Source organism: Falco naumanni, chromosome 20 (assembly GCF_017639655.2).
Source record: "Falco naumanni isolate bFalNau1 chromosome 20, bFalNau1.pat, whole genome shotgun sequence".
In the NCBI taxonomy this organism is placed as follows: domain Eukaryota; kingdom Metazoa; phylum Chordata; class Aves; order Falconiformes; family Falconidae; genus Falco; species Falco naumanni.
In genome coordinates this window covers 3137709-3163396 of record NC_054073.1, presented here as the reverse complement: position 1 = coordinate 3163396, position 25688 = coordinate 3137709, and the positions used below count along the sequence as shown (strand labels likewise).

The following is a 25688-nucleotide window of genomic DNA, read 5'->3' as shown; positions in this document are numbered from 1 at the left end:
CGACAGAGACGGAGGTGGAGGGAGCGGCCGCGCCGGCCTTTATTGCGCTAGAGGGGCCCGGCCAGGCGCTCCAGCTGCCGCGGGTTGGAGCCGCTCAGGAACCGCAGCTCCTCCTGCCCGTCCGGCGTGCGCGCTGCGACAGCGTCTGTGGGGCCGGGGCTCCGCGCACCGGGACCCCCGGCCCCCCCCCCGTCCACCCCCGGCCCGGCCCACTGCCCTGCCACCCCCCCCGGCCCCGACCTGACCCCGGCCTCCCGCCCTGCCACCCCCCCAGCGCCAGAGCCCCCCGCCCCAGCACCCCCCGCGACCCTCCCCCCCTCCCCCCCAACCTGCCACCCCCACTCCCCTGCCACCCCCAGCTCCACCACCCCTGGCCCCCCAGCCTGCCACCCCCAGCCCTGTCCCCCCAGCCCCTGCACCCCCACCACCCTTGCACACCCCCCAGCCCCAGAACCCCCAACCTCCCCCCCCCCCGCCCCCCCCCTGCCCCAGCCCGGCGCCCCCAGCCCCAGCTCACCTTTCTCGTGCTGCAGCCACTTGCGGTCCAGGTAGTAGCGGTAGCAGCTCTCAAACTCCTTCGCGCTGTAGTTGGGCACCGGGATGGGGACGAAGGGGTCCAGCGCATCGAACCCCTCCTGGGGGGCAGCGCTGGGGTGAGACCCCACGGCAATGCCCGCTCCCTGGCCACCCGCCAAGCTCACGCACTCCGTGCAGTGCCAGAACGGGTTGGGTTGGGGGGGACCTCAACAACCATCCAGCCCCCACCCCCCCCACCCCGGGCAGGGGGACACCCATCCCACCAGCCCAGGGCGCTCCCAGCCCCATCCAGCCTGGCCTTGCGCATGTCCAGGGCTCTGGGCAGCCTGTGCCAGCGCCTCGCCACCCCCACAGGGCAGAATTTCTTCCAAACATCTAATCTCCATCTCCCCTCTTCCAGCTTAAAGCCATTCCCCCTTGTCCTATCGCTACAGGCCCTGCTAAAAGCCCCTCTCCAGCTTTGTCAGCCCCCTCGGGCACTGGGAGCTGCTCCACAGTCTCCCCGGAGCCGTCTCTCCTCCAGGCTGAGCAACCCCAGCCCCCAGCCCGCCCCCACAGCAGAGGGGCTCCAGCCCTCGGGTGGTCTCTGTGGCCTCCTCCGCACAGTTAACATTCAGTCAAAGGAGAACCAAGATCTAGTTCTGAGGAGAGACTGAAGCAACGTGCCACCCTGCACTGAACACAGCTTCCAAACCAGCACTTCTGCTTGTTTCCCAATGAGAAGGGGAAAAAACAAACCCCAAACCAAAGCCCTCCCACCCCCCATCCCCCACCCCCCTCCTCACCTTTCCCAGCAACTCCTGGGGCAAATAGGCAGAACTGGGCTTGTAGAGGGAGCCGGTCTGGCTGAGGGTTGTCACAATGGCACCTCCCTTCTAAAAGGTAGACAAGAAACCCTATTGGCTACAAACATCATTTTCTGTGAAATAGTTACGGCCTGATGCTAAACAAGCGAGGTTTCCTCTTCTTTGACCTTACAGTTAATTCCAAAGTTCTGCGTGAGGGACTTCTTACAGTGCGCCTACCTTCACCAACCCTGGCTACCCCAAGAACACGTGCAGCCACAGGGAATGCACGGCTGGTCTTGCCAGCGCTGGCATGTAAACGTGTCGTTCTTGCCTATAAATGGTTTCTTATTGAAACTGAAATACTTTAAAAAGGACTTTTCCAGATACTTTTAAATCTGAAGACTACCTGTTACGAGCTATTAGCATCCAGGGGATTGAAAACAAAGCAGAAGAACCCCCTGTAGCAAAACGTTTGGCAACTAAAAGTTCTCAATAGTTCAAAAAATCATGAAGTGCCGTAAGGTTTACAAATGCCTCCAGCTCAGGGTCACAAACTTGAGCTTGGCACAGTAATCACGAAAAGCATTGTTACATGTCTGACCCCTTCTTACTCTCCTCGGCGATGTCAGAAACACCGATGAGATACTAACCCTGAACAGCTGCACGATGCTCAGTCGCTCCTTCGCTGAAGGAACAGCCTGATGCAGGTTTGTAGCTTTACGCGTACCAGCATGTAGCGTTAATTGCTGAGAATAGCACGAAGGTACAGACTGGAACTCACCCAATTATTCATCATCATCTTCCGTAGATTGTACACAAGCGTCAGCTCCTCTGGAGAAACCTGGTGAAGACTGTATCACTTCTTTTGCCAGCAGTTTCTACCCCAGACAAATTCCCCTCCCCTACTTTAAGTAAGACGGAAGGACCATCTGCATCCTTTAGGTGCATTTTTTTCTTTGCTCTTACTTAGCACCGTAGCATTCAACCCGACTTAACGTCACACAGAGAAACGCCCAAAGCTCTCCTGCTGTAACAAGATGTATATGTACTTTTTCCTCACTGAACTTCAATAAAAATGGTCTACAGCACAATATGGATGCTGCAGGTCCCTCCAAGCTAGCAAAGTACATCTTTCAGGGATTACTAGAAAACTTACAAATGAACAAAACACCCTCCCCTGCTGTCCCTTGCAGCAGGGATGCAGAAATATCACCAGAGCAGATAACTTCTTACAGGGCTTTTGTCTTCCTTCTTCAATGTCGTCCTTCCCCAGAGCGCGTTGACGCCATCCACTGCCACAAGAAGGTGGAAGGAGCCAAGATGACATTGCTGCTTTATCTCTTTCAGCACAACCCCTACAGCATCGCTGGCATTTCTCACGCGAGCTAAACCCTTTAAGTAGGAAAAGGCACAGAACTCAGCTTGGTTTTCTTATTACTATATAGTGCTGGCAACTTTGGGCACTGCCTGCCCTGTCCAACAGGGAAGGAAGATAAAATGACAGTCAAGAGCCTGTTCACTCCTCTCAAAGGAGCAGTGTGGGCTAAGGCACTGAGCATCACAGATGTAGGAACTTTCAAATTCTAATTTTTGCTTCTGCCCAAGTTCTCTGTACAACTTCCTTTACAGATCGATCACATCTTCCACAATGTTTTTTGTAGCCACCTTGTTGACAGGGAAACGCCTTCCATTTCCTAGAACTCATATTCGTAAGATCTTTAGAAGCAATTTGTTCTACATACACAGTGATGGGTTCTTCTAATGAAAGGTGAGACAAAGCCAGAAGAGTTGTTACTCACCTGCTCCACCACTTCCCCCAGCGGTCTGCCCTCCTCAGTGCTTTCTCGTTTGCCCCACAGATATTTTTTTGTCGTTTTTATCTGCAGTAAGAGAACTACAATTAGATTGGGAACCAAGTAGCGCAGAAACGGCTTGTCAAGTCTGGATGGCAAAATTCCTGGTTGTTTGCCAGTGTTAAAGAGGAATGCAAAATCTGGGAGAAGTATTCATCGCGAATAGCCATCTCCACAGGGGGGATTTAACGTACTTCTTTTTCTACAAAAGTTGGATTCCAGTGAAGGGTGGGGTTTGTGGGTTTCTGTGAAGTATGAGCGATGCATTAATACATGAAGCATTTCTCAAAAATGAGCTAATCTGGAATGTGTGTCAAGGTGCTCAACGACAGGCAGCGCGTGCACACGCAGTCCCCGAGAGACGATCCTGTGGGTTGTTCTTAGCTACTAACCCAGACAACTTGCCAGGCTCTACAAACCTCCTTCAGGAAGTGCTCGTTCGAGGTTTTGAAGTTCTTGAGCCAGAAAGATGCTTGCAAAGGCTGATCAAGCCGTTCTTTGTTGTAGGAAGACTGTATAAGCTCCTTGCAGTTTTTCACCCAGAGATGAGCTGTAAGCAAAGTAAAACAGTGGCGAGTGGGGTTGGTTTGTTTTTAGTTATATGATACAATGATTTATTTATTAATTTGTTAATTAAAAAAATAATTTGCAGTTGTATCTCTTATCCTCATTCTGCTACACTGGTTAAGAGAAGTCCGCTATCCTTAATGGAGAAGACTCCTGTGAGGACAGAGGAGGTCACACAGACCCACACACGGGAAGGCTCCTCTCACACTCATTAACAGCGGGGAAAGAAGACTGACTATAAGCACGTGAGAGCAGGTGAAAATAACTGTAATTATGTCCTACTTTACTTCGGGGTTTTGTGGTTTATAAGCCTTCTCTATGGAAAAACAAAAATGATTTGCTGCAGCCTACCCTAGACCTTCCTCTTGAAGCAGCATCTTCTGGACTAACGTGCGTATTTGATGCGACACGTGTGTATTTGATGCGACACATGTGTATTTGATGCAACACGTGTGTATTTGATGCAACACGTGTGTATTTGATGCGACACGTGTGTATTTGATGCGACACGTGTGTATTTGATGCACCACAGGCAGCATCGGGGTCCTTACCGTCGGGGATGTGCAGCACCAGCCACCCTTGCCTTGCGCAGTAGTGAATCACGTGGCACAGTGTCATGGTTTTCCCTGTTCCTTTCTCACCATCTCCAACACGGACTGTCAAGGAAAGTCTCTGAAAAACCACTTCCACTTACACTTGACCATAACTCTTTTGCAAAAGGCACAAAGGAAGTTCAACGGTCGTAACAGCAGGCTGGCACTCTACCACGCTCCTGTTCAGCAGCAAACACAAAGCCTAAAGGGTTTCTTCTCTCTATATTCCCCCACCCCAAGACATCAGAGCTGAGGAATCCCATCCCCTTAGTTGTGCTGATAGCCCTGTTTGTAGATCTGTTGCATGAGCCAAACAGGGCTTAGAATAGAAGTATACAAGCTTCATGAGCTTCTCAGACTAGCTTTGCTGGCAAGAGACATGTGGCAGAATCAAATCCTGAAGACTAAACCACAGTGGTCAGCAGAGGATCAAAACATCACCCTCCTCTGCGTAAACTCACCAGCTTGTATTTAATTTGCGTTCAATCATCAAGTGATAAAAAGATACAGATCACATATCTGACAGCTGGGTGTGCAAAGTTGGAGTTTTTCAGGTAAGCGAAAAGTTCCAGAGCTGGTTTTCGCACCATCAGGCAGGCTTCGTTGAAGGTCTTAATCTGAGAAAAGGGACAGAAAATGAACAAGCAGCCAGGTGCTGGCACACTGCAGCTCCTCTGGTGTGACTCCGTCCCTGGTGCTGTGCAGGGTCTGAATGTCCACTGCTCTCCCCTCATCTACCAGGCCGGTCACACCATCAAAGAAGTTTATCGGGTTGGTACAGTGTGACCTCCCCTTGGTGAGGCCATGCCGGCTACCCCTGATGACTTTTCTTGTTCTTTGTGTGCCTGGAAATGGTTTCCAGGATTAGCTGTTCCATCACTTTCCCAGAGATCTCAGCGAGGCTGACCAGCCTGTCAATGAATTGAAAGTCAATCCCCTACAATTACTAACAGATAAGAAATCTGTTCCCCAGCTCAAGCAGGCACTTTGTGTTAGCTGCTCACGAAGCCTGATGCAGTCACAGCATGATCTGTCTCACAACAGAAATAAAAGGCAGTATTTTTTTGTTGCTGATATAAGCTCGTTTCACGAGACAGCCTGCTTCATATGGAAATGTAACTGTGGAAAACATTTCTGCAATTCATTACGTACTCGGGACTTAGAGATGAAAAATATTGGATAGACTGTTGCCTAAGGCAGAATCCTCACACCCTTCCACCACTCTTCTGGTTAGGTTGACTCATCTCTTCTAGATGCAGAGAGTAACAGCGAGGACCAGGAATAATTGCATTCTTGCAGCACATCACTCTTATTCCAACGGGAAAGCATCGCAGTTACCCGATGGATCTGGTCCTTCCCACACGCCTGCGCTGAGACCGAGTACCTGCTGCTGGAACCGGTAGGGCAGCCCGTGCGGGAACACAGTCTTCACCTCCTCCAGCGGAATGCTGTAGTGACGACCCTCATGGCGTTCCGTCTGGCTGGCCTGGGAAGGCAAAACACAAGCTGTAAAACCCAGGGGAAGTCGGATGCCTCTGTTCTGGATACAGGTGGCTTGTGAGAATGGGACAGGGAGGGAATGCTCAATCAACGTGAGTATCTCCTGAGGGTCTGAAGAACTGGCACATCAAAGCAGGAATTGCAGTGCCAGGACACCATTGGCAGACGCGCAGGAAGAGTCTAAAGAAAGGATATCCCATGTGGCAATAAACAATAACGGGATGCCCTGAGCTTCTATATGAACCACTATGTTTTGTGGGCACCAGCAGCCCTATGCTTCAGGAATTTATCTAATCTTTCATTAGACCACTTGTATTTCTGGTCACCACAATATCTTAACAGCATTAGGATCCCTTTTGAGTTACCATCTGGATTCAAATTTACTTTACTGCAACAAAATTTTTTCCCTGTTTGCTCTTTGCTGTCTCTCAGTATAAATTGCTCACATGCCATTTGTCTCGTTAACTGGTACGGGCCGCTTGAGAACTCACAATCTGTTTTCTGGGGCAAGAATTCCAAGTCCTTGTTGTGACATAAGTGGTCAGTCTTATTCCTCCAGCAAACATGCGTCGTTCTGCGTTTATTTACAGTGATTACTTTAAGATCTCTGATTACACCCTCCAAGAACCAGTTGTTACTGGTATCTGAAAATTTAATACCGGTTTCACACCTTCTTACACATCCTTAGCTTTTCCCTTCATTATTCTATTCTCCTACCACGCAATACTTGCGATCTTGGTCTAGTCATCAGTTTTTGTGCCTTGTACAATTAGGACGGTGTATAGAGACACTATTCCGCAGTACTTCCTGCGTGACTTTCAGCAACTTTTGTGCCAAGCTTCGTCTGGCCTTTTCAGCAGCTTTGTGCCAAGCCTTGAAGCTTGTATGATGTCCTCCTCTAACACTTTCCGCACTTTTCCATTGATTCAAAGTAAAAAAAGTTCTTCTCTTTATTCTTATCCTTGTGCATGCCAATCTCTTGCTTCGGTTTTAGTTGAGATGGAATCGGAATATAACAACTTCCTTGTTTCCTTTATTTTGCATAATAACGATCCAGGAAATGTAGTTTTATTTACTATTTAGAAAGAAAAAGCAGTAGTCATCATTTCTGCCAGCCTTAGCAGATTTGGGGGCTGAGCCAGATTTCCTTGTATTTTTATTAGCTTGTATCTATTGTACTTATTAGCCTCGTACTTTTACTAGCTTCGGCATAGACCCAGGGTTTAATTTACTGAGGCCCAGAATAGATGAGACAGTACTGGGCTGGGCTCCGCTGCTCACCTGCGCGGTCTGGCTGAGAAAAGGTTTGACCAGAATGAACGGATTGGGGTAAAAATAAAAAAAAAAAAGAAAAAGAGAGTTGTGATGAGTACTGCTACCCTGGCCTGGCTGCCTGCTGTACTCCTCGCACGGAACCACGCAAACAGCCGTACCTACGGGTTTGTCTGCTGCCGGCTTTTCCCGTTTATATTTTGCTTTTCCCAGTTCCCTGATGGACACTTCACGTGTGACTCCTGCAGACTCATGAGTTCTCTAGCCCCAGGATTCCTGCTGCGTGTCAGCATTCTCTCCTTTTCTTCAGAGCAGATTTTCAGTTGTTCAGCAAGCAACATGCCCGTTCTCTTACCTGCACCCCCTGTCCCCCACCTTCCTGAGGGAAGGTGACTCCCAGGACAGGTGGATGCGCCCTGGACTCGGTGGTTACCTTGGGACAGCAGCAGGATTGCAGGTACCCAGAGGTTTGCCAAACTATAGGAAGAAACCACGTGGTAACTTCAGTGAACTGCTACCTGAGTTGCTTGAGTTGCCAATCTGGTGTTTACTGGTCAGTAAATCTTAGCAACAGGAGAAGAATTTTTAAAACTTGGTTAGTCAGTGGCTCCTCTGCCGTAAGGAGATGTTACCTGGAGACAGACTAATTAGGAGGCTTATTAGGAGTCTCCAGTCTTTTTCCAAGCAGAGCTGTATCTCAGGTGCTGGGCTCGATTCCCTAGTTTTCCTGCATGTGTTGGACTGACAGCACCCGTGTTGTTGCATGGCAGCGTTATCTATGGACTCAGCAGTATTCCAGAGCCCATTTTCATTCTTGCTTTCATGACTGACTTGCTGCATAACCTTGGGCAAATCCCTTCACTCTTCAGCTCCTACACCCGTGAAGTGGGTCAGTATCTTTATCCTCACGTTTAGTCACTCCGAGTGTTGCGAATGGGAAGGTATCTAAAAGCTAAGTCTTATTAAAAATTGCATTTTCATCTGTCTTCTTAATCCATTTTTAATGGGACTTCATGGTGCACAAGTACGGGCACAGGCAGAGCCATCGGGTTTGCTGATGAAGCGAGCCAGCGCAGCCTCTGCTGCAGCACACGATCTGCAGTACAGCAAGTCCGAGCAACGCCAATCTGATAAATTAATAAGCAACGGCGGTTGTCGCCAAACATCAGGCACATGAAGTCAGAATGCCAAAGCCAGTTGCCTGGCAACGTAAATGGTAGGCACAGGACAGTGGGGACAATCCTTGCCATCTGGACTCTTCTGTGCAATCTATAGAGACACTCGCATCACGTGAGGAAGATCATCTGCATGCTGCTGTTTCCATAGAGACCCCAGAGGAATCAGTATTGAAAGACTCCAATTACAGAGGCAGCAGAAAAGCACCTCAAAGGCTTATTCCATTCATTTATTCCACTTCATTTTCTGCTTGAGACGTAGAGTGTGAGGCTGGAATTATGATGCTGGAGAGCTGTGCTGTGCTGAGGTCATCCAGGGTGTGTTTTTTATTCCCCTTCATTGCCAATTTGGGGAGGTTAGTTAGGGAAGAATAATCCTGGAGTTGAAATTAATGGTGTCTGATGACAAGCTAAGCCACATCTGAGCTTCTACAATACGCAGCCTATCTCACCCCTGCAACTACAGAGAAGGAATCAATACTCATTCCCGGGAGCCTGCAGGCAGAAGACCAGCCCTATCTTGTTTAAACCCAGGCAGGTGCGCTGCACCGCCGCGGCCTGTTCGCCCTCGGGCTGGGGATCGTGCCCTCGATGCCCATCATCAGGCCGGTGTGCCCCTCGTGTTCACAGGAACACCGAAATCCCAGCGAGCGCTCCCGGCTGCGCGGTGCCCACAGGCAGACTGATGGAATCCAGGCACCTGCTGTCTGACAGCACCAACCGTGGCGGTAACTCACCGGGTCGCTCTCGCTGGTGTAGAACACTGCTCTGGGTGCTTCTGCTGGCGCCTGGACGTCCTGGCTGACCGGGGAGCTTAAGCACTTGGCTGCTGTATGGAGGGCATACCCATGGTCCAGCTAAGGAAAGAAAAAAAGGCAAACAGACAACAAACTTCCCAGCAGTCAATGATTACCACTAAAAAAATTAGTAATAATAATAAAAAAATCATTAAGTAGTTCTTTTTGTACACCAACAGAATGCACATTACGATTGGGTCAAGGCAGCCTGCAATACAGAATAGAATTCTCTGCCACTAGCATAAAAATTCATCATTAGTATGTAAATTCATAACGAAAACCCACATGCCTCAGAACCAGGTTTCACATTTAGATGCCTGGTTCTAAACCTCCTCCGTTCACTCAGGTCGGCTGCCACTTCAAGCCACCCGGAGAGCCAAGCCCTGTACCTGAAAGCGATCCCCTTGGGGGCTGCTTAGGAGCACAAGTACAGCTATTAAGGTCTTACTGCTGGGATGTTCCCACAATGTTTCTGCCTCCACTGATGAACAGTAGCTAGCACCTTGAAAATTCAAGCTGTCTAGTAATCCATAATCACCTCAATTACTGAGGGATTAGTGCAGTGCTGCCCACTATTTGATATTTATAATTACATTCCCTGCACTGGTTTTCCTAACTGTGTCCCTGCATACAGACTCTTTCATTATAATACAGACAGGGCTGAGAAACTGAAACAGCCAGCTAAGCTGATTAATTCTTTTTTCCACAGACAGACTGCTGAAGCATGCCTGTAAAGCCTAGCCAAAATAGGCAAGAAAGTGAGGAGTAGAAGGACAAGCATTTTATTATGTTATGGCAAAAGGAAATATAATCATTTGGCAATGAACAAAAAAGTGTCTACTCCAGAGGTGGTGACCAAAGCAAGCAAAACTGAAAGCCACCCTTCATATTACTGACTGGAATAGCTGCAGGCTCTCACTGTTAAGAGAGCGAGTAGTTTCCTACTCCGTCTGCCTGCACAGAGGAGAGTAGCCATAAACTAAAGTTCAGAGACAGAAACAGCTGTTTCAGTTCCCCCTGGCATGATGCAATTCTGCTGCCATCCCAGTTTTCCTCAGGGGGTCATCTAAAAGCCACAAGGGCTCAGAAGAAAGTGTAACAGCGGATTACCCCACATCCCGTGTGAAACGCAGAACGGACTCCTGAATCAGCGCTTCAGCACTCACTCTCCTTCTAGGGAAGGCACTAAACCAGTTTTAATGCTCCAATGTCTCAGTGCTCGAAGTTTCAATGCTAGAGACCTCTAACCAACCACTACGGCGTCCATACGGAAGATCACCGAACATTCACTTTGGTCACCACATTCATCTCTTGTTCCCACGATGTTCTTTTCAAATCCAAACCATTAATTAGGGTGTCTTATTTGGCTATGTTTAGTTTTAAGTCCACAGAAGTGACTCAGTTTACAGCCTAGAGCAAGGCACCAAGATGCTCATTTCAGACATGAATAACTAGAGCGTGCAACTACTATCACCGGTCCACGTAGAAAATGCCAGCCCAAAGTCACTCCCAGCACGGACTCATAGTCTCCCTCATTTTCTTTACACATCCTGCATTCCTCCTTTCTCAAGTGAAGGTCCTGGGGCCGTGAGCTTTGCTCACTTAGAAGAAAAGGCAAGCTTACTGTCCTGTGGGCATCCTTTCTCCGGGGTACCCTGTCCCTGGCCTGTGTAACCACTGTTAATGAAAATTAAGGAAGGATTTTTACTTGTTCTGAGTTTGTTCAGTTTTCACATGTGTCTAAACACAGCTCAAGACTTCACCTGAATGATACTTAGTCAAACCAGGATTATCAATACCACTTTTTTTTTTTAAAAGCACAATCTCAGAAGAGCAGGAGTTGGATTCTCTATGGTACAAAAGCCAGTTCCTAATAAGTTCTGTGAGGGGAGCAGTAGTAGGACCACGGTAAGATAGGGAGCAAGTGTGAGGAGGACTTTGTCTTGAGCTCCCGTCCTCTGTTCTTGCAGCCAAGTGCATAGAATTTCTGGTTTTCCATCAACAGAAGATAGCCCGCCTGTAAATTACTACATCTTTCTCCTGGAATGACACCACTTCTTTGAGCCTTAGCACAGTAAGTCTTCCTCAAAATCACCGTGTAGCCTTGCTGTGCTTTGGAACTTTTCCTTTGTGGACTGTAGCTTGTGCTGGGCTGTAGAAGCAGCTTCTAAGTACCTGGAAACATGAAATCCTAACTCTCTGAAGTGCTACAAAACCAACACAAACTCCTAGAGTAGTGAATACGACACTACTCACAGTTATCCTGAATTTGAGAGATGCAGATTTGCATTTTAAGAATTACTGTGTTTCTGTTTACAAAATTTACCCAGAAGTGCATCTGCATGTTGCACTTTAACAGGCTACAAGACCTTTGAGTGACCTAGACCACCAACTGCTAATGCATTATATATTCTGACTTTACAGTAGCAACATGTCACTTGGTCCCTCCTCCTGAACAAAAAAGACAGTGGCTTATCACTGATGCCCTTGGCTTCATGCAAAATGCCAGAAACACACACATACACCTTTCTGGCTCATTGCAGAACGCTGCATAGTTAAATCCTAACATATACATAAGTTCTCACACCATCTTTTAATGCTTTTTACCCTAGTAGTATAGAGTGTATTTTATAGTAAGTTTCCATCTACCAAAGGACATAGTAGTCTAACTCGGATCCCTGAAATGGCAGCAAACTATCACGTGGTACACAGAGATTAATCACAAAGTCATGTGCCATAAGGTGGAGCTGTTCCTACATGTTTCCACATTATCTGACTCTCTAGAAAAGCCTGTTTATTTCATAAAGGCTGCCATCATAAAGTACTGCACCACGCAATCAGAACCTCATCTCTGGAAACAAGTAGTTACACAGCCATCCTCTTTAACGGCTGCATCTAACTATGTACTAGTGAAAAAGCATTTAAAAGACAGGAGTGAACAAAACAAATTCTTTACCGTTAGGAAGTTGTTCCAGAGATGCAACATTAACTCATTATGCTGTCTATAATACACTGAAGCTTTACTAATAAAGTAGCGCTGCTGCTGCACCTGAAGCACTGAGCTTCGGCAAAATTATCTTCCCACCAGCAACACAGGGTTTGTGAGAGGCTGCTGGTTCTGTTCTGTATAAAGGGCTTCTTCCTTCTACTTCCCAGCAGTGCAGAGCAAGTAGATTCTGTTTTCTGAGAAACATTTGCATCAAGGATGCAGAATTTCAGCATTCTGGACGTTGCAGAATGCTAAACTTTAGTATTCTAACAAACGTCTCATTTAAGCCAACGACCCAAGCTTGCCTGCACGTTCTCTCTCTCTCTCTCCAACCAACGGAGAGAAACGTGGGACTAACACACATGAGCCATCTCTCTTTGCTTTGCCTGTAATGGGACTTTACACAACCAGCTTATGGGAGACACCAAGTTTTTAGATGACAGATGTAAGAAGAATCTCACTTTTTACAGTTATAAATTGTCATTCCAGTTTTCAGGACGGCTGAAATATTGGAAGCAGCATCACTCTGTTACAGGACTTACCTTTAGAGGATGGCAGACAAGTCCTTTCAAACCTCTCAGCATTTTTTCTGCAGAGACATAAGTGGATTTTTTTAGGTTTTTCATTACGTTTAATGTACCTTACGCTGGGAGAGAATCATTCCTGCCTAAAGAACTCAAAGTCTAGGCACACATATAAGTCAGACAAACTGTCAGAATGCTCTGCAGCAATACAGTTGACTACTGGCAATCAGCATCATCTGCCTAATAAAAAACCACTCCACTAATGATGTTGCCTTTTTTTCAGAGAGATGTTTACAAAAATTTTAAGTCAAGATATTTCATTCACCTAGTGAGGAGGACAGATTCTTTTATTGGGGAAGGTCATCTGTTTTGACTGCAGCTGTTAAGAGACGTAAGAGCAAGGGCTACACAGTGATTATTTTAAAGAAACGGGAATAATGCAGAGTGTGAAGATGCTTCTGTGCTTCTGGCTCATCCTAATCATATACTAGTATCTACCGCTCAGCTGTCTTTGATTACAACAGGAGAAAAACCCCAAAGCAAAACACTTGAACAGTTATGATGCAAAAATAAAGGTAAGTCAGTTAGTTAAATCTGTCAACTCTGGCAGCATTCAAGGTCCTCTTCATACCAATCCTTCAGGAGAAAATAATCACAATACCTAAGGAAGATGCTTTACGAATTCTTGGTTGCCATACGTCACAAAGCCCATTCAAAGCAAGATAATTACCTTGTAATTCCTTGGGAGGAATAGCTGTCTTAGTGGAATCGACGGTTAACTGCAGCTAAGCAAGACAAAGATGATTTACCTGCATAGAACAGCATTTACAACTGTTACTGCATAGAATGAGAAAATAACTCCATGCTAAAGGATGCTAATTTTGTAAAGATGCTTTACACCGTTTCATCTCACAATCAACACACAATACATACTTGAAAAATAAGCCCCAGTTTTGCTGTTTCAAGAGTAAGTGAAGATATCGGCCTGTGGAGGCTTATTGAGACATTTCACTTTGCCGTGCTAGCATGTACAGCAGCAGCAGAAGAAATTCTGAGGATGCATTCCATTTTCAAATCACAGTTTTAACAGTAAAGAAAGCAGGGATGGGAAAGCTATTTTCTCAAACAAACCTCGTAAAATTAAGGAGTCACAAAAAACTGAAAATTTGTTTATTTTGGGCAGCCCTAATATTCTAACAATTCTTGAACGACTACTTCAACACAAGTTGTCAGGGCCCTTTTCTCCAGGGATTGTCAATCTGTGGGAAAGGAGCTTTAGCCAAAGAATAAATTAAAACTGCGGCCACTTCACTGATTTGTTTGGATCAAGTCAGAGAACCGTCCAACACAGCACAATGTACCATTATAGAAAAAATACTGACTGCACGTGGTCTGTAGGGAAGGATTTATAGATCAGAATGTAATCTGCTAGTAAGAATTACGCAGAGAACCCTGAAAGTTGCATTTGCAGACATCATTAACCTATCACCTCTGCAGACTAAATTAAAAGCCAATTTCAGCTTGCTGACTGTCTGTGTATTTAGTAGCGGCATCAGGTTCCTGAACTGCCAGAAACTGAGGAACACAAGATGGAAACAAACTCTGAGCTACCGGAGCGTTACCGGCTTTGGACAATGGACACCCGCACCGCCGCTGCTGTTTCAGGGAGCTGTTCCCCCACCTTCCTCCTCCCCACATTCCCTCCCCCCTGTACCCCAGTACTCTCTTTTTCTAGGCACACCTCGGAGCGGGATAACAGGTCACCCCACCCGACCTCGCAAGGGGGGCCACTAGAGAAAACCAGGAAAGCCATACATCTGTTTGTAAAACCTGCGGAGGGCAAATAAGGGCCACCAGGCGCTGCCCCCCCACCCTGCCCCCGGCAGGCAGCTGCTCGCGTCCTCTCTCCCTCCCTTCTTCCCTCCGCCTCGCGTCCCCGCACGCCGCCGGCGCGGGCCCGGCCCCCGCACGGCTGCTGCCCCAGCCCCCCACACAGGCAGGGCCGCCGGCGGCCTCGGAGCCGGGCCCCGCGGGCAGCGGCCACCGCCACGCAAGCCGCTCCCCCCGCAGTGCCCCGGGCCCGCGCCGGGATGCCCTGGGATGCTCCGGGCCCGCGGCGGGAGGCGCCCAGGCCTGCGCCCGGATGGGTCTGGCCCGCGCCGGGATGGGCCTGGCCCGCGCCGCGACGGGACGGGACAGCTCAGGCCTACACCAAGAGGCGCCGGGCCTGTGCCGGGATGCCCCGGGCTCGCGGCGAGCAGGCGGCACTCACCGCGGGCGGCGGGCCCACCCCGCTGCCGGGATCCGCCGCGCGGGAGGCCGGGGCGCAACGCGGCCGGTACGGGTGCCGGGCAGGGCCAGGCGGCGCGCGGCGGGGCGGGGCGGGGGGTGTGGCCGAGCGGGGGCGGCGCCGGGCGCGGGGGGGGCGGGGCGCCGGGCGCTTGCTCGCGGTGGAGCAGGAGCCGCCGCCATTTTGGTTTCGCTGCCTCGGCTCGGAGCAGGGCCGAAGCGGCGGCCGGTCGGTCCGGGTCCCGCCCTGGCCCCGTCCGCGCGGGCGGCCGGGAAGATGCGGCGCGGAGGAGCCCGCCCTCGGCCCCGGCCGTGTTGTCGCTGACACGGTGAGGAGCGGGCGAGCGAGCGGGGCGGCGGGCGGGGACTGGGACCGCCTCAGGCCCGGAGCCCGGGGGGAGGGGAGCCTGGCCGGGGAGCCGCCGCGGGGGCCGCCCCGCCCCGCACCGGCGCCGAGCCGCGCGCGCTGCCCCGCATCCCCCGCCGCGCCGCCGGCCGCCGCGCCCGCACCGGGCCCTGTTTGGCGGGCGCGGGGTATTCCCGGTAGTGGGGCTTTGCCGGGGCGGCGGCGGCGGCGGGGGGGATCCCCGGCGGGGGGGGGGGGGGGGTGGGGCGGGGCGCGGCGGCGGCGCCCGAAGCGGAGCCCGGAGCGGAGCCCGGAGCGGAGCGGGGGGGGACCCCGGCAGGGCTCTTGCGCGAGGCGGGGCGGGGGATCCCTGACAGCCGGGCCCGCGCCGGGAGGGGGCGGGGGATCCCTGACAGCCGGGCCCGCGCCGGGAGGGAGGCGGGGTATCCCCGCCGGCGGGGTGCGGGGCGGCGCGGGGGGTCCCGGGGCGGGCGCGGGGGGGCCGTGACCGGCGGGGCGCTCCGGGCCGGGCGCGGGCCCTGCGGGGGCGGCGGGAGCCTGACAGCCGCGCTCATGCGTTGTGCCGGGCCCCGCGGGAGGGGGGCGGGATGTCACCTGACAGCCGGCCCGGGGCCGCGCCGCAGGGGCCGGGGCAGGGGCCGGGGCTCCGGGCGGCCCCCCCGGGGCTCCCCCGCCGGCCGGGGGCGCGGGCCGGGCACGGCCGCTTGCGGGAAGTTTCCCGGCGGTCGGGTCCGTCCGCGGGTCCCAGCGGCCCCGGAACTTTTAATTTTTCTGCCGGGCGGCGGTGGGCAGCGCGGGGCCGCCGGGCTCCGCCGGCACACAGTGTTTTTTTATTATTGTTACTTGTCGGGATGTTGGCTAGTTTTCTAGGTCAGTGGCTTGTAGACTTTCCTGCTTGCACCCACCCACACCCCCCCCTCACAATTCTGAAAATTAACTTTTCAATCCTGTTTCCCATTTATTACCAGGTAATTTGGGTGTAGGTGGCCAAGCCTAACGTGCCTTTGCCTCACCCATCTCTCAGGTCAGAAGGCAGAATGTGGTGCTGTCCTTTTCTTTCTGTTAGGCAGTCTCCTGACTTCCTAACTTCTCTTTTTCACCCTTGGTTTGTGGTTCCTGCACCCTGTTAATTACCTCGCAGGGAACTAGAAACTACTTGGCGTGTGGGTTTCCATCCGATGGCTGCGGGACACACATTCGCTCTCCCGGGAGCTGTTGTCAGGAGCTAGGGAGATGGGAGATACTGGGTTCTTACGCTGGCTTCCCAGTCTTGGTAGGGGAGATTTGGGGAGCCGGGACTGCGGGACAGATGCGTGGTAAAAAAAAATCTGTCACTTTACGTTCACATGTTTAAATATTCTTAGTTTTCTTTTTCAGGAGCAGCGTACCCTTTTTGCATCTTTTGTTGTTTGTTTTGATTACCTTCCTGGCGTTTCTGCAGATTGCACCTGCAAAAGCAGCGTGTTCCCAGAATGTGAGGGGGTTTGGGTGCAACCTGGAAGGCTTGTGCTTCACCTGGTCACCCTTGAGGACCCTGAGACCATCCCCGGTGCTTCTGCCTCTGCATGAATGGGGAAGTTCTAGCAGCTGGCTGAACATATGGGTGGAGATGGGCTCTAAAATCATCATCTGTCTGCCTACTTGAGTTCTTAAGAAGCATTCTTACTCGAAAATTAAAGAATCATTAGCTTTTCTAAACTGTATAAGAGTACAAGACAGACTTTATTTTAAGGGGGTCTAAGTACATCTGGTTTAAAAGACAAAATGATCGCAACTTCTTTTGGACATCAGTTACATTTGATTGCTACAGGCAGTCAACAGTCATCTAAAAAGCACTTAAAATGTTGGAGTGATAGTAAACAATAAAATAATTTGAGTCATAATTTACAAAACGAAGCAGCTTGCTTTCAGTTTTCAGAAGTTTAAGCTGTCCTTGAGGATACAAAAAGCAGTTTAAACACTTGGTGCAATAGACGGGCTTATTGATGTAAATTATAACACTGTTGTCACAAGAGAAAAATGGAAATAGCACATGTAGTTACTGAACTACAGTTATTTTAAAATAGGTATTGTTGTCAAATGGATTGTTGACTTTTTTTTAAAACAAATTTAATTTGTGCTGCCATTGGCAAGAGGTCAACTTTTGCCATTGTGGACACATTTCTTCCACTCCAGCGAGGTCATGTGTTTCAATCTCGCAGCTTTCAAAAAGGATTAAAAAAAAAAAAATCTGATAAACAGACCTAACGTGATTATTCTGTGAAAGCAAAATCTGTATTTGTTCCTAATTTTCTCTGTCACGGCATTACCTGTTGTGCGGCATGGCTCACATGGTGTGTATGCCCATCCTAGCACTGGGGTATTTTTGGCATAACCAAAGGCATTGTCTGCACATTATGTCAGGAATTAAAAGGTGAAATAGTGCTTTACTATGTCCCTTACGTTGTCTTTTACTAGGTGGGTCTAAATAACAGAGCTTTCGGGTTTTGGTTGGGGCTTTTTTCCCCACCCCCAGAAAAATCCATTGAAAGGCGTTAGAGATAGAGACATACCTCTTAGGAAGTTCCTGAATCACAAATTCAAGAGGCCAGGAGAATGTTTTAGCAGAATTACCACAGTATACATTGAGGTTTTTATGCTTTTCCCTAGGCACTCAGTATTGGCTAATGTTGGGACTAACAGCCTAAGGCTAAAGGAATCTTTGGTCTGATCAAATACAGGTTTTGTTACGCAGTGTTTAGCAATTTCATATTAATTTGCATATGAATAGTGAAACAATGAAATTATCAGGCAAGTCAAAATTCCATGTTTTGTTTCCAGACTTTTCAGTTAAGGTACAATGATCAGGAGAAGTAAAGTTAAGAAACCAGAGGAGATGTTTTAGCTGCTTGCAAAGTTTTGCTCCCACTGGAGCATACTTGCAAAGTGTCATCATGTCTGCCCTCTGCATTTCTTCCTGCAAAATCAGTGTCCTGCTACAGTTTGCTTTCCCAGCACTTGGCCTGGGCTAGCTTTGCTATGAACACTTCTGTAGGGTCTTCTTCCTGACGAGACAGGTACTTTTGTTGGTTTATGGCTGTCAAAAACACATCTAAGAGAGTCTATTCGTAAAATATTTGTCACCTCATATAACACAAACAGCAACTTTATTTCTGATAAGCGTCTCCATCTCAAAACATTTAAAAAATACTCCCAAGGTAGTCTGAGGGCCTTGAACATCTTATTTCAGTGACCTCCAGTGGTCTGTGATGCTGCTTAGAGTATGTGAATTGGAGAAATATAGTTGGGGTTTTATGACACATTTTATTCTTAAGAAAGAACTTCTGAGTGTGGTAGATGTCTTCCGTAGCAGAGGAATGAAGACAAGGAATATTAGAAGGGATTGTGGGAGGCCATAGAGTGGCTGCTAATATTTTGGGATTTCAGACACTAACCTGGATTTTTTAAAGGTCCCTTGGAGCTGAAGCAATGGAAAGAACCAGAAGAAAAATACTTCCACCTTCCAAATCTAAAATCCAAATATGTTCTCGTCAACAAAAGCAGTAGCAGAAATTACAGTTACGTAGTAAATTGGACAGAGGGGGAGGGGGGAAATCTCATTTAATACTGCTAAGGGGGCAGAGGGGAAAGCGTATCTAGGAGCTGGTAGTAGAAGTCAACCTTTAGTTGTGTTTTTTTTCTGGAAAAGCAGGTGGTCAGAACAGACATCTTAGAAGATGATGGGCAAAAAAGGCTTTGGATGTGTCAACAGGGGAATAAGAATGAATAATAGGAATTAAAACTGTAGATGGCATTAGAAAAATCATTAGTGAACACCATTTACTTCTAGGTAGCACGTGTCAAAACGGATGTTAAAATGCTTCCTAGTTAATCTTTTTTGGGAAGAACGATTACAGGAGGGATTTGAGATCTACAGAATGTACTGGATGAGAGACTGGAAGTTTGATGTGTTTTGCTTCTTAGGGAGATGGTTAGGATCATAAAAGTCTTTAAATAAAAAATGTTGATGTTGCTTTGGAAAGACCTGCAGTGGGTCTGCAAAGTGTGAGCAGTGGGATAGGAATTGCTGAGCAGAGTTCTTGGCCTGATGGAGGATGCCATGCTGCTTGATTACAGCGGTACTTTGTCTTAGAAGTTATGAAGCAGTTTGGTTAAATGACTGTGCGAGCTTGGAAAATACCTAATTGTAGGCATGGACAGTCGGACCCCACTGCTTTAATTTCATATGAATCTGACAGGGTGCACCAGATGGATAGTGCTTTTCTTGTGAAGGTCTTTGTAATGAAAACGCGCAAAAATCTCTTTCAGGGATCAGTATCATCGAAACAGGTACTTTGCAAGTTCATAGTCCCATTTTTCTGATCTGAAGAAGCCTATGGTATAATTAAAAACAAGACTTGCAAATTAACGGAACAGATGCGGGAAAGCAAAGACACAGATAAGAACCTTATATCAGACAGGCAAATATGATAGTTTGAGGTCTTGAAAGTACCAAACTGTTGAAGTTTTGAGGGTTAAATTCATGCAAGCTTTTATAGCTGCCTCTTGGCTGCTCATTTACGTTGACATCCAGAAGGAGGTTTGAAGGCACGACCTGCAAGAAGAATGGTAAAGATCCTGTAGACTGGTGCAGGAGGGGCGTACGGAGTGTGAAGAGTAGCTCAGAGAAAGCAGGGGTGTTACTTAAATAAAAGGAAAACAAAAAGAAAATAAAAGAGCACACGTAATGGTTGTCACTGGTGGAACAGCAGGCGCTAAGGAACAGGAACAGGTGAAGGACCAAGGCACAGTTACGCACACCTTGAAGACAGTGACAGGAGGCTTGAACTTGATGAGGTAGGGGAGAAGCAGCATCCTTGGAATTCAAAGAGATGAAGTCTAATCAGTTCATGGTTATGAAAATGATCAAATTGGCAGACGCATTTTCTGTGAATTAGAGTGGGGTAATTGGAGAGTCAGGGAGGAGAAGATTACAGTGATCGAAGCAAAATGATGATTAGGTCCAGGATTAGCATTTTTGTTGTCTGTGTAGAGAGGAATTAATGGATAAATAAAATGGACCTGTGATGTGTTTGAGAGCTACCGATTTTGTGACTTTGTTTCTAGGACAGTTACGGGTTCTGTGTTACCACAGAGTAAGATTTTAACACAGTTGTTCTCTTTTAATTCTCAATGTGCACTTTGTCTTGTGGTTTCTAAGGTCAGTGTATGAGTGTAATTAGTTACTTCAGGTCTTGCTATGAGCTAAATGCGGAGCCAAATACAGCAGTATAGATGCTGTTTCAGTTTAACTTTGCTTCAGATTTAAACTTCTTAATTTTATTTGTAAGAAGATGACTGAAGTGTTGTAGCTCTTCTGGACTGTAGTCACTAGAGAAGGAAACATTTGTGTGAACCTAGGATTTGAGAGTTGCATGATGGCCCGTAGGATTCTCTCTTTTTCTTGAATAATATTTTTTTTCCATTATTTTACTGCTGGTCAGTTCTCCTTCGTGCATTGGCATGTACGAAAAAACCCCTTTTCAGTGACATGGTGTAGCCTAATGGACATTGGGCCTTGCACTAGGAACTGTCTGAGTTGCTTTCTAGCCCTCTGCATCACACTGCTCTACCTACTTTTTCTAGCTTTAAAATGGAGATTTTATCTAATTACCTCTGGTCATACGAGTAGTAATAGCTTTTTTGATTTTTCAGGATGTTCTTAGTTGAAAAGGCATAGCTGCAGCTACAGATCCCTTTTAATAATGTGCACAGAACTCGTGAAAATAAAGTTTGGTTTCTCTGAGAATGTAGCCAGGGAAGCCTAGCTTTCTAACGACTGGCGTTTCGTGTTCTCAGCAGCATTTCTTCTGTCCCCGCTAATCCTGGCATCTGCCTTCCAACCTGTGTCCACTGCAGTTGCCTTAGTCCTCTTTCAGTATCGCCTTTCACATTCCTTATTGTTCCTCCTTTTTATGCAGTGCTTGTGTTTACTGAGCCACCTCAAAATACCACCTCCCCACTGCTGTTTTTCTAATTATTGTCTGGACAAGAGGCATATGGCTTTGGGATCTGCCATGTGCTGATGGGCTCGATTATGCATGTGCTGACCTGCCAGGAGGCCAAATGTCATAGATAATTGCTGAGCTCATTGAAACCTTTTTGAAACCATTGAAACTTATTCTGAAGTTCATTGAAACTGTTGAAATCTTCTCATGGCATTCCTTACAATTCAGCCTTAATGACTGTACGGAAGATAAGAACAGAAAATGATGCTGGTTTAGTTCCCGTGATGCTCTTTTCAGTGCGTTGATATTTTTTTCTGACACATTTAATTTTCAAAATGGTTAATATATTTAAATGTTGAAGATACTTCAACATTTTTTGCTTAGAATGCCCCTACAACAATTAGGTCCACCTGGATTGTTCTGGTTTGGCTCCTGGAATGTGAGAAGGGAGAACTTCTTTCCTGAGCTGCTGTGGAGGCTGAGCAGGGTCTGATGTGGAGCAGTTTGGTGTGCTCTGTCCAGGGGGTGGATGGGCATATGGGCAGTGGGTTGCCATAGCAGTGTCAAAAGCACCTGATACTTTTTCAGTCCACCACAAGGCTTGTGCGTGTCCTTGCGGCTGTCACTTTTCACCAGGGGTCCCCATTCATCCTACACACAGGCTTCTTTTGAGGGTTGCTGATTTTCAGGTCCCCAGCTCTGTAAAAGTTGCTCGTGTCCCTTCTCCTACATCATACTCTCAGTATCTGACCCTATGGAAATGTATATGTGTAACTTCTCCTTTGCCCTCTTTGGTAGGTGTCAATAGACCCTGTTTGTGTCTTCTGCAGGTTCTTCCTGTGATGATTTTTGTTTGCATGGATAAAAATGTCAGGGGGTACACAGGTTTGTCCTTTGGCCGTGGGGGAAAGGGCAGTGTAGGGCTCAGTGGTGGTCTGTGTGCGAGCCCGGGAGGCAGTGCTGGCACGCTGCGCAAGGAGCCCGCCAGCCAGGGACTGGAAACCCTTGCATTAGCGAGCTGATCCCAATCAACTTTCCCTGTAGTTAAGATTAAAAAGTTCCCTCTGATTTCTTATGATAAATAGGTTAATTATGCATACATAACAGTGTCTCTGCTGGTAGATGTGTGGACTCTTCTGTTCCCATGCTCCAGGAATTACAAATTAGTGTGTGAATGTGTTTGGTGGGGCTGTTTGGTGGGTTTTTTTCTCTTCTCCCATCATTCTTCCTGAATTTTGGAAAGTCCATAACTAATAAGCAGATTTTGTGGCGTGTTTGTAAACCAATGCATACTTGGGTTAAGCTCAACTTTCCTAGTGGCCCAGATGATTAAAATCAGATTGTCTCTGTGTTTTGGATGCTTTATCGTAGGTTTCGTTAGCTGCATCATTCCTTAGGTGCAACTGTTTCAGCGGGTCTGGACTAAGAATGGCGGTACTAGGAGTAGCTGGGCCCTGCTTTTAAATAAAAACATTCAGGTGATCAATATTAAAAGCCTTAACCATCATTTGAAGTGTCCTGTGGATGAATTGGAAATGAAAATATTCACATACTTTTGATTTTTCACCTATCATTTAAAAGTGGTTTTACAGGTAAATTGTATTTTTGTAGTAGGCTACAGGAAGGGCTGGTGCATGATTGTGGTTGTGGTTGTCTGAAATAGGATTGTCTGCTTTCTGATGGTTCTTAATATTTATTTAATTTCTGCTAGAAAAATTGAAGTTTACTTCTGTCTTTCTTTTCCTTCTACAGAGTAAAAGATGCTGGCTGCCAATAGTAGAACAGATCTTCTGTGGAACATATCTCTCTAAATCTTCCCTAAAATTACCTGAAGGCATATATTCCGCCTGTGATGGACCCTCGGAATACTGCTATGTTAGGCTTGGGTTCTGATTCTGAAGGGTTTTCTGGGAAAAGCCCCTCTGTAGTAAACATTGGCACGTTGGTGGGTAAAGGAGAAGTAGAGCTAGAAAGTTGCACCAAGGAAGAAGACGACGGTAAGAAGAAGAATCGGGAGGGGAACAGTACCGAGAATGGGAAGAATGAGGCTCTGACTGATGCACAGCAACAGTTTTCAGTGAAAGAAACAAACTTTTCAGAGGGAAACTTGAAACTGAAGATTGGTCTTCAAGCAAAGCGAACGAAAAAGCCTCCCAAGAACCTTGAGAATTATGTGTGCCGGCCTGCTATAAAAACCAGCATCAAGCAACCAAGAAGGGCACCGAAGAGTGGGAAGATGACAGATGAGAAGGGTGAGCACTGTCCTTCAAAACAGGTGAGTAGTGTGGTTCTGTAGTGTTTTGCAAGTCATAGTAAATTTAAACTGTTTCTAAAAGTTTCCGGCGTCTCTGCACGATCCTGTTCTACTAACTGTTTTTCCATGTAACCTCTGATACTGTAGATGCTGAAGTTAGAAATGGTTTGATTTAGTTTCCATCGATAGGAAAAAATGCTTTTGCTCTTTCACAGCTTGCCAACATTGGGGTTTTTAACAGTAATGAACGATAATTCCCATGTTAACTTGAAGTGAACATCATAGGTAAATTTCTGAAAAATGGCACCTTTATTTTTAGTCTCCTGCATAGAAGAAAGTGGGGGTGTCTTGTCTCTATTTAAATGGGGCTGTGTATTTGCTGTGCTTATCTCTAGTATTTGGCTTTACTTTTTTTTTTTTTTTTTCTTACCTGTTAGAACCCTTGTTTTCACTGTGTGTCTTAACTGATAACTCTGCGATGAATGTATCAAGCAGTGTCTGAAAAGTAAAAAATACTTTTCCAGGTATGTGAGAGAACAGCCCAGTGATAAACTGCATATAAATGCAGTGGCTTGAGAGATGTGCCAGGTATTTTCCAAATGTAAGGAGATAGCCCTGCCTTGAGGATGTCTTGTTTTTATGATCTGCATGATGTAACAAGTAAGAGCAGCAGTAACAGATAGGGAAAATAGGATAAATGGCAAGAATTATAAATGCAGTTGCATAGATGGTACATTTTTGAAGTGTTTTGTTACAGCATGCTTTTTTTTCCAATAGGCATAAAAGTTTTGCTAACTAGTAAACTGTTAGAATATACCCTCCATACTCTGTCCATTTTTAGTCCATGCCTGCTGATCTAAAGCCAGAGGTTTTCCCTACACTCCCGTTTTGCTTGCAGCTATCTGTGTTTCCTTGTGAGCCCATATTTATTCACCCCGTTTCCTTGCATGTTCCTTATGTAGCCTGGTTCAACTTTGCAATGCCAGGCGGTTCAACAAGGGAATACGAGTCCCTGGAAGTTAAAAGTCCTTCCTTCGCATGGGTTGTCTGTTCATGGGGCTCCTGTTTCAAAGGTTCCCAAGGCCAAAGGCTTGTCATTCCTCTAGCCTGTGTCCTATCTGTCCATAAATCTGTCCTGGCCCATCTCATAAGGTAGAGCCTACCCAAAGGAAAGGAAAATTCCTTTATCTTGTACAGAGATGGTGTCTGACATACCCAAACCTTTTTCTTTCCCCCAGCACACCCAGACTTAAATTTTCCTTGAGGAAGAGGATCTTCAAAGAAATGATAACTCATGCTCTGAAAGAAAAGTGTTCTGTATGTTACGTGTAATGACTAAAATTACTTTTCCCAGACTCTAGCTTTGGGTTTTTTTCTCCATTATAAACAGAAAGGTGTTTTTAGTCAGCCTATCAAACAAGAAACTCTCAAGTGATGCCTTATATAATTTAAAACTTTGGCGATGGCCTTTATTTCATATTATTCCATTTTAGAACAAGCTTATTATTTCTAATTATTCTCTAACTTCATCTTGAAAAACACTGGAAGAGTAGATCACAATTTGTCCAGATTATACTGATGACTTTCTGGTTTTGTTTTGGTTTGTGGCTTGGGGTTTTTTTTGGTGGTGGTTTCTTTTTTAAGCCCTTTATATATATATATATATATATTGCAATGGGTTGAGTATTGGGCCAATCTGGAATATCCAGTCATTGATCTCTCTTGATGTCTGAATTGAGGTGGTAGTTGCAACTGAAAATCTCTTACTATCAAAGAGCCATTGAGTGATGGAAACTTTCCCATTGCGTCAAGAGATCATGCTCTGGGAATTTTTACCAGGGAGAATAATTTGTATTTAAACTCAGATGGTGATAGCATGGATTCTTCATTCTTGACATCTTTGTTTACATACTAAGTTTTTCTTCAAGAAGTCCATCATATTTCAAATGGAATTCAAAGTTGGGAAATAAATAGGACTGATATTAAATAATATTGATATTGTATATGGTACCATATAACTTTTTAATTCCAGCTATTCTAAGTGGAGTTACTCCTGCTCCTTGTCTGGTGAACAACCTAAATGTTTAGTGTAGAGAAGCGCATATCTGTTGCATTAAATTTGCATTACTTAAAATAGTTTCAAATCCCTGACTAATGGTAATGCACTTCAGATACTCTGCTCTCTCACTCGAATTG

The 25688-nt window shown here is 47.0% G+C and overlaps 2 protein-coding genes across 8 annotated transcripts in view; one reads left to right on the top strand and one right to left on the bottom strand.

Annotated features, from left to right (window-relative positions):
* Positions 1-15: 15 nt before the first annotated feature.
* Positions 16-14967, bottom strand: DAP3 (death associated protein 3). 2 transcript variants are annotated; one of them, XM_040618724.1, is made up of 14 exons: positions 14868-14967; positions 13326-13404; positions 12614-12660; positions 9023-9142; positions 5723-5824; positions 4847-4955; positions 4297-4389; positions 3598-3728; positions 3125-3205; positions 2559-2717; positions 2107-2166; positions 1323-1412; positions 518-635; positions 16-133 (listed from the first exon to the last, which is right to left on the bottom strand). In XM_040618724.1, exons 3-14 carry the CDS (start codon positions 12653-12655, stop codon positions 48-50), a joined length of 1191 nt encoding a protein of 396 aa, XP_040474658.1. In that variant the 5' UTR covers positions 12656-12660; positions 13326-13404; positions 14868-14967; the 3' UTR covers positions 16-47. The 2 variants fall into 2 exon arrangements, with proteins under 2 accessions (XP_040474658.1, XP_040474659.1); XM_040618725.1 differs by having other exon boundaries at positions 9023-9139.
* An 84-nt stretch (positions 14968-15051) lies between these two features.
* ASH1L (ASH1 like histone lysine methyltransferase) overlaps positions 15052-25688 on the top strand; it is a 65262-nt gene continuing 54625 nt past the window's right edge. For 2 of the 6 annotated variants that reach the window (XM_040618390.1, XM_040618387.1), the window contains exons 1-2: positions 15056-15213; positions 22991-23513. In XM_040618390.1, the coding sequence (XP_040474324.1) occupies positions 23091-23513 (423 nt within the window). In that variant the 5' untranslated portion in view covers positions 15056-15213; positions 22991-23090. Of the gene's footprint in view, positions 15214-22990; positions 23514-25688 lie in introns of those variants that run through there. The other 4 variants (XM_040618391.1, XM_040618389.1, XM_040618392.1 and 1 more) reach the window with 4 other exon arrangements.